The 13654-nt window shown below is 51.0% G+C and overlaps 1 protein-coding gene across 1 annotated transcript in view; it reads right to left on the bottom strand.

Annotated features, from left to right (window-relative positions):
• Positions 1-6201, bottom strand: part of LOC137346230 (E3 ubiquitin-protein ligase TRIM39-like) — a 33497-nt gene extending 27296 nt beyond the window's left edge. The window contains exon 1 of the mRNA XM_068009663.1: positions 5756-6201. Within this exon, the coding sequence (XP_067865764.1) occupies positions 5756-6169 (414 nt within the window). The 5' untranslated portion in view covers positions 6170-6201. The remainder of the gene's footprint in view (positions 1-5755) is intronic.
• Positions 6202-13654: the final 7453 nt, after the last annotated feature.

Genomic DNA, 13654 nt, shown 5'->3' with positions numbered 1-13654 from the left:
ATGTAAAAGTGTGAGAAGGGTGGAAACCGGAAGCAAAGTTGATAAAGTTTTCCTGTTCGGGGCGGGGGCAGGAAACGGCACCGATACAATCATCAATGTACTGGAAAGAGAGTTGGGAGAGGGGGCCTGAGTCAGGCTGGAACAAGGAGTGTTCGACATATCACACAAATAGACAGGCATAACTAGGACCCATTCCGGAGAAAGGTCACTGACCTGAAACGTTAACTCTGCTTCTCTCTCCACAGATGCTGCCAGACCTGCTGAGTATTTCCAGCATTTCTTGTTTTTATTTCAGATTTCCAGCATCTGCAGTATTTTGCTTTTATAACTAGGACCCATGCAGGTACCCATAGCAACACCTTTTACTTGAAGGAAGTGTATACAGTTGAAGGAGAAGTTGTTCAGTGTGAGAACAAGTTCAGCCAGGCAGAGGAGGTTGGTGGTGGACGGGGACTGGTTGGGCCTCTGCTCAAGGAAAAAGGAGAGAGCCCTCAAACAGTCCTGGTGGGGGATGGAGGTGTAGAGAGATTGGACGTCCACAGTGAAGAGGAGGCGGTTGGGGCCAGGAAACTGGAAATTGGCAAAATGACGTAGGGCGTCAGAAGAGTCACGGATGTAGGTGGGAAGAGACTGGACCAGCGGAGAAAAGATAGAGTCAAGATAGGAAGAAATAAGTTCAGTGGGGCAGGAACAGGCTGAAACAATGGGTCTGCCAGGACAGTCCTGTTTGTGGATTTTGGGAAGGAGGTAGAAGCGGGCTGTCCGGGGTTGCGGGACTATGAGGTTGGAAGCTGTAGAGGGACGATCTCCAGAGGAGATGAGGTCAGTGACAGTCCTGTGGACAGTAGCTTGATGTTCGGTGGTGGGGTCATGGTCCGGGGGAAGTAAGAACAGTCTGACAGTTGGCACTGAGCCTCTGCAAGGTAGAGGTTGGTACGCCAGACAACAAAAGCACCACCCTTGTCTGCAGGTTTGATGACAAAGTCGGGGTTGGACCTGAGAGAACGGAGTGCGACAGGTTCAGAGAGAGACAGGTTAGAGTGAGTGAGCGGGGCAGAGAAATTGAGACAGCCGATGTCTCGCCGACAGTTTTCAATGAAAAGATCAAGATCGGTTAAGAGGCCAGAGGGAGGGGTCCAGGTGGAGGGTGAATGCTGGAGGCGGGTGAATGGGTCTGCTTTTCAAAGAAGTGAGCCCGGAGGTGAAGGCGATGGAAGAAGAGCTCAACATCATGCCGAGCGCGAAATTCATTGAGGTGGGGTGTAAGGGGATAAAACTGAGTCCTTTGCTGAGTACAGAACGTTCAGCGTCAGAGAGGGGAAGGTCAGAGAGTATAGTGAATACATGGCAACGGGTCAGATCAGAAAGGTTGGGGTCAGAGGGAAGTGAAGGGGAAGAAGGATCTGGAGGGGCATTCGTCCCCAACAGCTGCTGGAGCTTGCGATCCTTAACACCTGAAAGGAAGAAAAAAAGTTTTTTGTGAATGCGTCAGATGAGATGAAGGATGAAATGAAACTGCGGAGTAGAACAGCTGTCCGAGGAATGTTGAATTTCTCGGAGATACCTGTAATCCTGGGTGGATTCAAAACATGATGGGTGAAACTGCAGTTGGAATCCACGTGGAATAAGTCGGAGTTTGTTTCATCATTCATTTCTTTACCATGTGCCTACCCAATTTTTTTTTCATGTTTATGCTTTGGGCCAGGGCTGTTCATTTTTCATTCATTTTCTGTCAATTAACACCCTCTCTGCACTAACACTTTGTCTTTCAGCACCCCATTAACATACCGTTTGCCTTTGCTCCATGACCTTCTACTCAGTTATTCTCTGTGACCCTCTGTCCTATCAACATCTTGCCCTTTGTTATCTCTTGCCCCACTCCTGCTTTATTTGCTTAAAACCTATTACATTTCTAACATTTGCCAGTTCTGATGAAGGGTCACTGACCTGAAACGTTAACTCTGCTTCTCTTTCCACAGATGCTGCCAGACCTGATGAGTATTTCCAGCATTTCTTATTTTTATTTCAGATTTCCAGCATCTGCAGTATTTTGCTTTTATTATTTTGGAAGTACTGTGAACTGTGAGGAGGATAGTGGTAAACTTCAAGAGGACATCGACAGGCTGGTGGAATGGGCGGACACGTGGGAAATGAAATTTAATGCAGAAAAGTGTGGAGTGATTTATTTTAGTAGGATGCATGAGGAGAGGTAATATAAATTAAAGGGTACAATTCTAAAGGGCTGCAAGAGCAGAAGGACCTGGGATTATATGGGAAAGCAGTTAACAAAGCACATGAGATCCTGCGCTTTATACATAGGGGCATATAGTACAAAAGCAAGGCAGTTATGATAAACCTGTATAAAACACTGGTTATTTTTTTTAATTCATTTGTGGGATGTGGGCATCGCTGGCTGGGCCAGCATTTATTGCCCGTCCCTAATTGCCCTTGAGAAGGTGGTGATGAGTGACAGAGAAAAAAACGGCGATATAGTTCCAAGTCAGGATGGCGTGCGGCTTGGAGGGGAACTTGCAGGTGGTGGTGTTCCCATGCATTTGCTGCCCTTATCCTTCTAGTTGGTAGAGGTTGCAGGTTTGGAAGGTGCTGTCTAAGGAGCATTGGTGCGTTGCTGCACTGTATTTTATAGATGGTACACACTGCTGCCACTGTGCGTCGGTGGTGAAGGGAGTGAATGTGGAAGGTGGTCAATCATGTCCCAATCAAGCGGGCTTTATCCTGGATGGTGTCGATCTTCTTGAGTGTTGTTGGAGCTGCACCCATCCAGACAAGTGGAGAAGATTCCATCACACTCCTGAATTGTGCCGTGTAGATTGTGGACAGGCTTTGGGAAGACAGGAGGTGAGTTACTCACTGCAGAATTCCCAGTCTCTGACCTGCTCTTGTAGCCACAGTATTTAAGTGGCTGCTCCAGTTCGGTTTCTGGTCAATGGTAACCTCCAAGATGTTGATGGTGGGGGATTCAGCAATGGTAATGCCATTGAACATGAAGGAGAAATGGTTAGATTCTCTCTTGTTTGAGATGGTTATTGCCTGGCATTTGTGTGGCGTGATTGTTAATTGCCACCTATCAGCAAAGCCTGGATTTTGTCCAGGTCTTGTTGCACACGGACATGGGCTGCTTCAGTATCTGAAGAGTTACGAATGGTGCTGAACAGTGTGCAATCATCAGCGAACATCTCCATTTCTGACCTTATGATGGAGAGATGGTCATTGATGAAGCAGCTGAAGATGATTGGGCCTAGGAGACTACCCTGAGGAAGTCCTGCAGCAATGTCCTAGCACTGAGATGATTGACCTCCAACAACCACAACCATCTGTCTTTGTGCTAGGTATGACTCCAACCAGCGGAGAGTTTTGCCCCTGATTCCCACTGACTCCAGTTTTGCTAGAGCTCCTTGATGCCATAAACAGTCAAATGCTGCCTTGATGTCAAGGGCAGTCACTCTGACCTCACCTCTGGAGCTCAGCCTCAACTGGAGTATTACGTCCAGTTCTGGGCACCGCACCTCAGGAAAGTTGTTAAGGCATTAGAGAGAGTGCATAAAACATTGACGAGAATGGTTCCAGGGATGAGGAACTTCAGTTACATGCATAGATTGGAGACGCTGGGGCTGTTCTCCTTGGAGAAGAGAAGATTTGGTAGAGCCGTTCAAAGTCATGAGGGGTCTGGATAGAGTAGATAGGGAGAAACGGTTCCCATTGGCAAAAGGATCCAGAGCCAGAGAAACCAAATTGAGTAATTAAGTGATTAAAGTAAACTGTCACTTGGAAAGGCACAGGTTAATCAAGGAATGTCAGTATAGATTTGTTAAGGGAAAATCTTTTTTGACCAACTTGATTAAATTTTTTGAAGTAGTAACAAGGAAGATAGATGAGGGTAGTGCAGTTGATGTGGTCTACATTGATTTTAGCAAGGCTTTTGACAAGGTCCCACATGGCAGACTAGTTAAAAAAATAAAATCCCGTAAGATCCAGGGAAATGCAGCAAGGTGGATACAAAATTGCCTCAGTGGCAGGAAACAAAGGGTAATTGTTGACGGGCGATTTTACGCCTGGTGGGCTGTTTCCAGTGGCATTCCGCAGGGCTCAGTACTGGGTCCCCTGATTTTTGTTGTATATATTAACGATTTGGATGTAAATGTAGGGGGCATGATCAAGAAGTTTGCAGACGACACAAAAATTGGCCGTGTGGTAGATAGCGAGGATAGCTGTCGGCTGCAGGAAGATATTGATGGTCTGGTTAGATGGAGAGAAAAGTGGCAAATGGAATTCAACCTGGAGAAGCGTGAGGTGACGCATTTGGGGAGGTCAAACAAGGCAAAGGAATACACGATTAATGGGAAAATACAGAGAAGTGCAGAGCAAGTGAGGGACCTTGGACTGAAGGTAGCAGGACAAGTCGATAGGTGGTTTAGAAGGCAAATGGAATCCTTTCCTTTATTAGCTGAAGTATAGAATATAAGAGCAGGGAGGTTATCCTAGAACTGTATAACTCATTGGTTAGGCCACAACTTGAGTACTGTGTGCAGTTCTGGTCATCTCATTACAGAAAGGATGTAATTGCACGAGAGAAGGTACAGAGGAGATTTACGAGGATGTTGCCAGGACTGGAAAAATGCAGCTATGAGGAAAGATTGGACAGACTGGGGTTGTTCTCCTTGGAACAGAGAAGGCTGAGGGGAGATCTGATTTGAAATGTACATAATTTTAAGGGCCTGGATAGAGTGGAGGTGAAGGGTCTATTCACCTTAGCAGAGAGGTCAGTGACAAGGGAGTACAGATTTAAACTGATTAGTAGAAAAATTAGAGGGAAGATGGGGAAAACTTTTTCACCCAGAGGGTGGTGGGCATCTGGAACTCATTGTCTGAAAGGGTAGCTGAGGCAAAAACTCTCAACTCATTCAAAAGGAGTCTGGATATCCACCTCAAGTGCTGTAATCTGCAGGGCTACAGACCAAATGCTGGAAGGTGGGATTAGAATAGGTGGATTATTTTTCAGCCGGCACAGACACGATGGGCCAAGTGGCCTCTTTCTGTGCCTTAAATTTGCTAGGATTCTATGATGATTCTATGACTGGCAAAAGAAACAACAAGAGGAAAAAGTTTTTTATGCAGCAAGTGGTCAGGATCTGGAATGCACTGCCCGAGTGGAGGCAGATTCAACTGAGGCTTCCAAAAGAGAACTGGATAATTGCCTGAAGAGAAATATTTGCAGGGCTCTGGGAAAAGGCAGGGGAGTGGGATGAGAAGAGTTGCCAAAAGACGGCACAGACACGACAGGCCGAATGGTCTCCTTCTGTGCTGTAACCATTCTATGATTTATGCAGCGCGTGAAATGGAAAAGAATCCACAGTATGGGAGGAGACCAGGAGAGTACCACAGAATTTCAAAGCCACACATTTCCATTAAGTAACATTTACTTAATATAGTTTAACACTAAGATAAGTTATATGTTTCAAAGCTCATTGTTTTTAGCAATGGATAAACAGTAGACCTAGTACTCTTGCTCTGCATTACTGGAGGATAATTTTAACATTGGGCGACGGTGTAAAATGGGCGATATTAAAATAGTCGCCTTGGTATTTATAGGACTCCTCCAGTTCAGTTTCTGGTCAATGGGAAGTTTCAGGATGTTGATTGGACAGCGTTTATAACCAGCAGCCAATTCGAGGGACGCGGGGATGCAGAATCAGAAACAACCCAAACCACACATGTGCACCAAGAAAGGACATACCTTAAAAAGTTCAGCAGCTTCCTTTATCGGACTGACTGCATGGTCCTTGTGCTCACGGGACATGGAACACACCACACAGATCGCTCTCTGATCATCGCTGCAGAAGAGTTTCAGCTTCTCGTCGTGCTCCTCACAGTGCAAATCCGTCTCAGCCTGTTTCTGAGCCGGGCTCAGTTTCCTGACACTCTCCACAATGTTGGATAGAACCCAGTTGGGCCTGACACTCTTTTGGGTGAACTCGCTCCGGCACTCAGGACAAGTGACATTCCCTTGTTCTGGTTCCCAATACTGTAAAATACAGGCTCGGCAGAAGTTGTGCCCACAGTCCAGGGTCACCGGATCATCGTAAAAAGACAAACAAATTGAACAGGTCACCTCATTTTTTATCTTTTCTAATTGCTTTTCAGACGCCATTTCACCACCACAGCTTCTGACTTTACTTTCTGTCTTTCACTTTGGCAGAGAACACAGCAGGCTTTCCGGTGGGAGGAGCGAGCCGAATGGTTATTAAAGGGACAGTACTCCGCGCACAGCAAGCTCCCACAAACTGCAATGTAATAATGACCAGATTATTATCCAATATAAAATAAAAGGTACAATTCTATAGTGGGTGCTGGAACAAACAGTCCTGGGGGTATAGGTGCACAAATCATTGAAGGTGGCAGGGCAGACTGAGAAAGTGATTGAAAAGGTAGACATTATAAAAACAAGGAAGTTATGATGAACCTTTATAAAACACTGGTTCGGCCACAACTGGAGTATTGTGTCCAGTTCTCATTGGATCACACTTTAGGGAAGGACGTGAAGGCTTTAGAGAGGCTGCAGAAGAAATTTCTGAGAATAGTTTCAGGGATGAGGGATTTCAGTTACATGGATAGACTGGAGAAGCTGGGGTTGTTCTCAGAGAAGTTTGAGAAGATATTTGATAGAAGTGTACACAATCATGAGGGGACTGGACAAAAGAGATAAAGAGAAATTGTTGTCATTGGCAGAAAGCTCAAGAACCAGAGGACACCAATTTAAAATGATTGGCAAAAGAACCGATGACGACACGAGGAAAATCTTTTTTACGCACCAAGTGATTCAGATCTGGAATGCACTGCCTGAGAGTGTGGGGGAGGAAGATTCAATCATGGCTTTCAAACGAGAATTGGATAATTATCTGAAGAGAAAAGAAATTGCAGGGTTCCGGGGAAAGGGAGGGGGAGCGGAACAAGCTGAGTTGCTCTTGCAGAGAGCTGGCATGGACACGATGGGCTGAATGGCCTCCTGAGCTGCAACCATTCTATGATTTTTACATATCATCGTAATCTTTTCACTTCACCTTTCCATAATCCTTATACATGCTCTAACAATTGGATTCAATCTCACCCTTACCCTCAATCTCACTCTTACCCTCGATCTCACCTTTACCCTCGCTCTCTCACTCTTACCCTCGATCTCACCTTTACCCTCAATCTCACTCTTACCTGCACTGTCTCTTTTTTTCGCTCCTTTTTCTCTGTCTCTTTTTTCTTTCTCGTGTTTCTTTCTCCTTTTTTTGTCCTTTTTTCTTTCTTCTCTCTCTGTCATTTCTCTCCCTTTATTCCCTCAGGCTTTCTTGCTCACTGTTTTTTTGTCTCTCTGGTGCCTGTAATTCCCCACCCCCCCTTGTAATTTTTGGGGCACCCACATCCTTGGCATTTTGGGGGTGGCCCCCACTGGGATATTTGGGGAAACCCCTCCCTGGAATTTTTGGGCCCCCCACAAATTTCCCCCAACTATGTATTTGCCCCGCCACAAATTCTTCCCCCTGCAAATTCATCCCCTGAAAATGTCGCCGCACACAAATTTGTCTCCTGCAAATATTTTCCGCTGCAAAAATTCCCCCCACAAATATCCCCCCCATGAGCAACCACCCATCTATTACCACCCCATGAACAGACACTCAATTACCCCCCCGTGTGCAGAACCCCATCTAATTATCCCCCATCGTGAACCGATCCCCATTTAACACCACCCCCACCCCCCCGTGAACAGACCCCATCTAATATCCTCCTGTAAACAGACCACCAGTTAATACCCTTCCATTAAAAAAACCGATCTAACACCTCATTCCCCGTGAACAGACCCTGATCTAATACCCTCCCCGTGAACAGACCCCGATCTAATACCCTCCCCAGGAACAGACCCTCATCTAATTACCTCCCCTGTGAACAGACCCTCATCTAATTACATCTCCTGTCAACAGACCCCCGTCTAATACCGTCCTGTGAACAGGCCCCACATTCTAATACCCGCTCCTCGTGAACAGCCCCCCTCACATCTAATATCCTCACTGTGAACATACCCCCATTTAATACCATCCGGTAAACAGACCCCCCATCTAAATCCCTCATAAACAAACGCCATTTAATACTATGTGCATCCTGAGATCCACACTCAGTGCTATGCGCCGCCATATGTACACACTGGACCTCTCTCTCCAGCAGCACCGCCTCACCTTATCTCAAAGCTGTTCTATTCCGCAGTTTCATTTCATCTTTTGTCTCATCCGACGCATTAACAAAAAACTTTTTTTCTTCCTTTCAGGTGTTAAGGAACGCAAGCTCCAGCAGCTGATGGGGACAAATGCCCCTCCAGATCCTTCTTCCCCTTCACTTCCCTCTGACCCCACCCCTTCAGATCTGACCCCTTGCCATGTATTCACGATACCCTCTGACCTCCCCCTCTCTGATGCTGAGCGTTCTGTACTCAGCAAAGGTCTCAGTTTTATCCCCTTACGCCCCCACCTCAATGAATTTCACGCTCGGCATGACATTGAGCTCTTCTTCCGTCGCCTCCGCCTCCGGGCTCACGTCTTTGACCAGGAGTCCTCCCCCCGCCCAGCAGACCCATTCACCCGCCTCCAGCATTCTCCCTCTACCTGGACCCCTCCCCCTGGCCTCTTACCCGCTCTTGATCTCTTCATTGAAAACTGTTGGCGAGACATTGGTCATCTCAATTTCTCTGCCCCCCTCACTCACTCTAACCTGTCCCCCTCTGAACTTGAGGCACTCCGTTCTCTCAGGTCTAACCCCGACATGGTCATCAAACCTGTAGACAAGGGTGGTGCTGTTGTCGTATGGCGTACCGACCTCTACCTTGCAGAAGCTCAACGCCAACTCACGGACACTTCTTCCTACCTCCCTCTGGACCATGACCCCACCACCGAACATCAAGCCACCGTCCAAAGGACTGTCACTGACCTCATCTCCTCTGGAGATCTTCCCTCTCCAGCTTCCAATCTCATAGTCCCACAACCCCGGACATCCCGCTTCTACCTCCTTCCCAAAATCCACAAACGGGACTGTCCCGGCAGACCCATTGTGTCAGCCTGCTCCTGTCCCACTGAACTTATTTCTTCCTATCTAGACTCTATCTTTTCTCCGCTGGTCCAGTCTCTTCCCACCTACATCCGTGACTCTTCTGACGCCCTACATCATTTTGACAATTTCCAGTTTCCTGGTCCCAACCGCCTCCTCTTCACTATGGACGTCCAATCGCTCTACACCTCCATCCCCCACCAGGACTGTTTGAGGGCTGTCCGCTTCTTCCTGGAACAGAGGGCCAACCAGTCTGGGCTCAGGTGGACTCCCAGATAGAGGAGGTGCGTGGTGCTCCACGCAAAAGGTTTCATATCCTCCGGCAGGGAGTCCACCCGCCACTGACCCACCAGGAGTCCGGAACATTTCTCCCAATTGATCCTCGCGGAGGACGTGGCAGTAAAGGTCTGCTGGCAGTCGCGCATCCTCCGCAAGTCAACGGGATCTGTGACCGCGAGGAGCACGTCGTTGGCGTAAGCCGAGAGGATGACCCGCATGGCCGGCTCGCGCACAGCCAATCCCGTCAACCTTCTGCGAAGCAGGCACAGGAAGGGCTCCACGCAGATGGTATACAATTGGCCGGACATGAGGCATCCCTGACGCACTCCTCTCCCAAAGCGAAGGGGCGCCGTCAAGGACCCGTTAACTTTGACTAGACACTCTGCAGCGGCGTATAAAAGTCGGACCTGGGCCACGAAATGCGGCCCGAGTCCGAAAGCGCGCAGAGGCCCGAATAGGTATTCGTGATCCACCCTGTCGAACGCCTTCTCCTGATCGAGGGAGAGAAAGGCGACCGACTGACCAGTCCTCTGGGAAAGATGGACCAGTTCCCGGACCAGGTGGATGTTGTCCTGGATGGACCGGCCCGGGACCGTGTAGGACTGGTCGGGGTGGATCATGTGGTCCAGCACAGAGCCCAGGCGGGTAGACATAGCCCGGGCAAAGATCTTATAATCAGTGCTGAGAAGGGAGACCGGACGCCAGATTTTAAGCAAGCGGAGATCGCCCCTCTTCGGCAGCAGGACGATGACCGCCCTGCGCCACGAGAGGGGCATCTCCCCGGTCGCCAGGCTTTCCCCCAGGACCCGCGCGTAATCGTCCCCCAGGACGTCCGAGAACGCCCTGAGGAACTCCACGGTCAACCCATCCAGCCCTGGGGATTTGCCCCTTGAGAGCAGGTGGAGGGCGTCAGTCAGCTCTGCCAACGTGAGCGGAGCCTCCAATCCTTCGGCGCCCTCCAGGCTGACCTGCTGCAGGCCCTCCCACAAAATTCTGCGCGCATCCTCGCTGGACGGATCCGGAGAGAACAACACACTGTAATAAGTACGGACCAGGAGGCCCATTCCCTCCGGATCTGTGATGGAGGATCCGTCGTCGGCCAGCAGCTCGACGAGCTGCTCACGGACCCCCCATTTTTCCAGTGAGTAGAAGAAGGGTGAGGCGCGGTCCAAATCTTCCAGGATCTGGATCCGCGACCTCATGTACGCGCCTCGGGACCCTATGAGCTGCAGGTCCCTCAGCGCGCCCTTCTTCTCTTTGTACGCCTGCCACAGGGCCGGGTCCACGACGGCATGACCGAGGCGGGACTCCAAGTCGAGCACCTCCCTCTCAAGGCGCCCGATCTCGGCTTCCCGCCTCTTGGTCGACCCCTTCGCGTACTCCTGACAGAAGACGCGGATGTGAGTCTTGCCCACATCCCACCATAGCCTCAAGGAGGGGAAGCCCCCCTGCTTCCTTCTCCAGTCGGCCCAGAATCGACAGAACGAGTCCCGAAATCGCTCGTCCTCGGTTGTTGAAGTGCCAGTACGCGGACCCTGCCCGCATGCGTAGCGGAGTGAACTCCGCCCACACCAGACGGTGGTCTGAGCACGGCACCAGCCGCATGGAGGCCGCCGAGACGCGGGAGACGTACGCCTGCGAAAAGTAGAGGCGGTCGATTCGCGACCCTCCTCCTCCAGACCTCCACGTGAAGGCGCTGGAGTCGGGATGGAGATTCCACCAGACGTCCACCAAGTTAAGGGAGCTGATCAGTCCCCTCAACTTCTCCACCGACGCTTGGCCGCGCTGGGGACCGGAGCGATCCCCCACCTCGAGGGTGCAGTTAAAATCCCCCCCGAGGATGATGCACTCGCCGCTATCGATGGAGCTCAAGAGAGCGGACACTTCTTCAAAGAAGCGCGCTTGCAACGCGCCGGGCCTGGGCGCGTACACGTTCACAAAGTGGAGCGGCATGCTACCCAGGCGAACGGCGAGGTGGAGCAAGCGGCCCGGCATCAGCTCCTTGATCCCCAAGATCTCCGGCTGAAAAGTCGGGGCCAACAAGATAGCCACCCCACTAGAAATAGGGGTGAGGTGACTCATGTAGACCCCACCCTGCCACTCCAGGAGCCAGGTGGCTTCGTCTCCCGGAACGGTGTGGGTTTCCTGCAGAAAGCTCACCGCGTATCTCCCTTCCCTGAGGACTGAGAGATTGTGAAATCTGCGGTGAGACCCCTCTGCTGCCGTGGATGTTGAGGCTGGCTATGGTTATCTTCATGTCAAAGGTACTTAAAACCCGTCACCAACAGCTCACTGTGAGGAGGGAGTGGAAGTGCACCTGGCCTTCCACTCCCCCAGCAACCCATTGAGGAGCACATGAAAACGGCGCCTCTCAACCAGTTTCACGCCCGCGCCCTTCCCTGCTTTCTTCAGGGCGGCACGGACGGACTGTATGATCAGCGCCAGATTCGACCAACGGCCGATGGCCAGCTGAACTTTATCGTGGCAACCCCTCCAAGCCGCGAGGAAATCCCGGAGTTCCGCCGTGGGGATAAGGGGAGATTCGGTGGGAGGCACGAGGGAATCCACCACCTCGCTGGCGAAACCTGGGGACCCGAAACAGGAGACAGCTCCCCTCCAACAGATGGGCCCTGCGCCTCTGGGCCCCTCGTTACCTCTGTGGAGGGGTGCCTTCTCCTCTTTTTCCCACTGGGGCACAGAGGCTCAGAGACCTCCATGTCATCAGAGGCCTCCGCCTCCGCACCCTCCTTTTTAGTCACCCTGGGCCTGAGCCCAGCCCTGGGACAGGTGGATTCCATGAGAATGGGCTTTGGGCTGAGCTCAGGCTCGGGTTGTTTCAATGTGTCCAGGGGACACGCCTCTTGATGTTTCTTTTGCCTCCGCGTCTTCCTTCCACATGGACGGGCACTCCCCTCCCCGCTGGAGGCTGTGACAACCACAGCCTCCAGAACCGACTGAGCGGTCGGTGTCTGTTGGATGTGTGGAGGGAATGGGAGGAGGTGCTGTGGAACCACTCTGGGCCGCCGAGGTGGAGCTGGCGGCCGGGAGGTTGGGGCAGTTCTTATGAACATGCCCCACCCCCTTGCAGACGTGGCACCGCGCCCCGTCCGAGGTCCAAAAGACGCGGTAGGCCGTCCCCTGGAACTCCACATTAAATTGGCCTTCCAAGTCCTCCTCCCGCGCCAGCTGCATAAATACCTGGTGGCGGAAGGAGTAGACATGTTGGAGGCTGTGTTCCCGAAGACCAAGCCGGACTGGGGTGATCCCTGACCTCACCTCCCCCAGATGGTGTAGGTGGGGGAGGAGGAGCTCACTGGGAATGAAGGGTGGGACGTTTGATAACATTATCCGCTGCGCAGTGGCCCCCAGAGGGTCCACCGGCAGGAAGGTCCCCCCCACAGTGAGCCCCTTACTCAGGGCCAGGGACACGGCCCACTCGGTCTTTAGAAAAAACACAGCCTTCCCATACATCTTTGAGGCCGCAACAATGGCCGAGGGGCCGACAACCTCGGCCATTGCCTTCACACAGGCCTCAATGGACATGTTGGGGTGGGGATAGCGCTTCACCCCATGGCTGGATGTTATTAATTTAAAGGGTGACGGGGCCACATGGGCAGCGACAGAGGCTGCAGCTGCATAGGATGTAGAGGGCCCCGCCACCTGTGATGAAGGGCTTGCCATGGGTCTAAGAGCTAACCCACCCCAAATTGTAGGCTTGAAAATAACTTTAAGATGCACAAAACAAACAAACAAACAACAGGTTAGGGGAGAGGTTGAGGGAATAGAGGAGAGGGAAAGACAAGCTGTAAGGGATGACTTTCTTTTCCTTTCTGGAGGTGGTGCACACAGCACACTTAAAACAGTCTCTGCCAGCACACTTGGTCTTCCGGTCTTCTGGTTGGGGGAGGCGTCTTCACCTGGGTCAGCTGAAGCTGCCCAGGCACTATTTATCCCCTTCCGCCCATTTAGCCAGGCAGCTTCAGTTGACTCAGGCTGGGCAATCGGGGTGGGGAGGGAGCTTCCCTGCAACTTTAGTGCAACTGCGCAGCTCCCTGCAGAATTGTATAGCCCCCACCCCTTGTTCTTCTGGCCTCTTCCACCTCCCACAGCAGTCCAAATGAAATGAGTCTGGTGCTCAACACCCACCTCCAAATACAGGCTTATTCCAAAAGTCTCTCTTCCTCTGCAGCAAATGCTGTTCAAAGTTTTTGCAGTTTCTCCTCAGCTCTCCCTCTCCAGCAGCACCTCCAGCAACTGACTGCAGCACCGTCAGCTG

This window comes from Heterodontus francisci, chromosome 29, assembly GCF_036365525.1.
Source record: "Heterodontus francisci isolate sHetFra1 chromosome 29, sHetFra1.hap1, whole genome shotgun sequence".
Classification (NCBI taxonomy): Eukaryota; Metazoa; Chordata; class Chondrichthyes; order Heterodontiformes; family Heterodontidae; genus Heterodontus; species Heterodontus francisci.
This window is presented reverse-complemented; position numbering and strand designations above follow the sequence as displayed.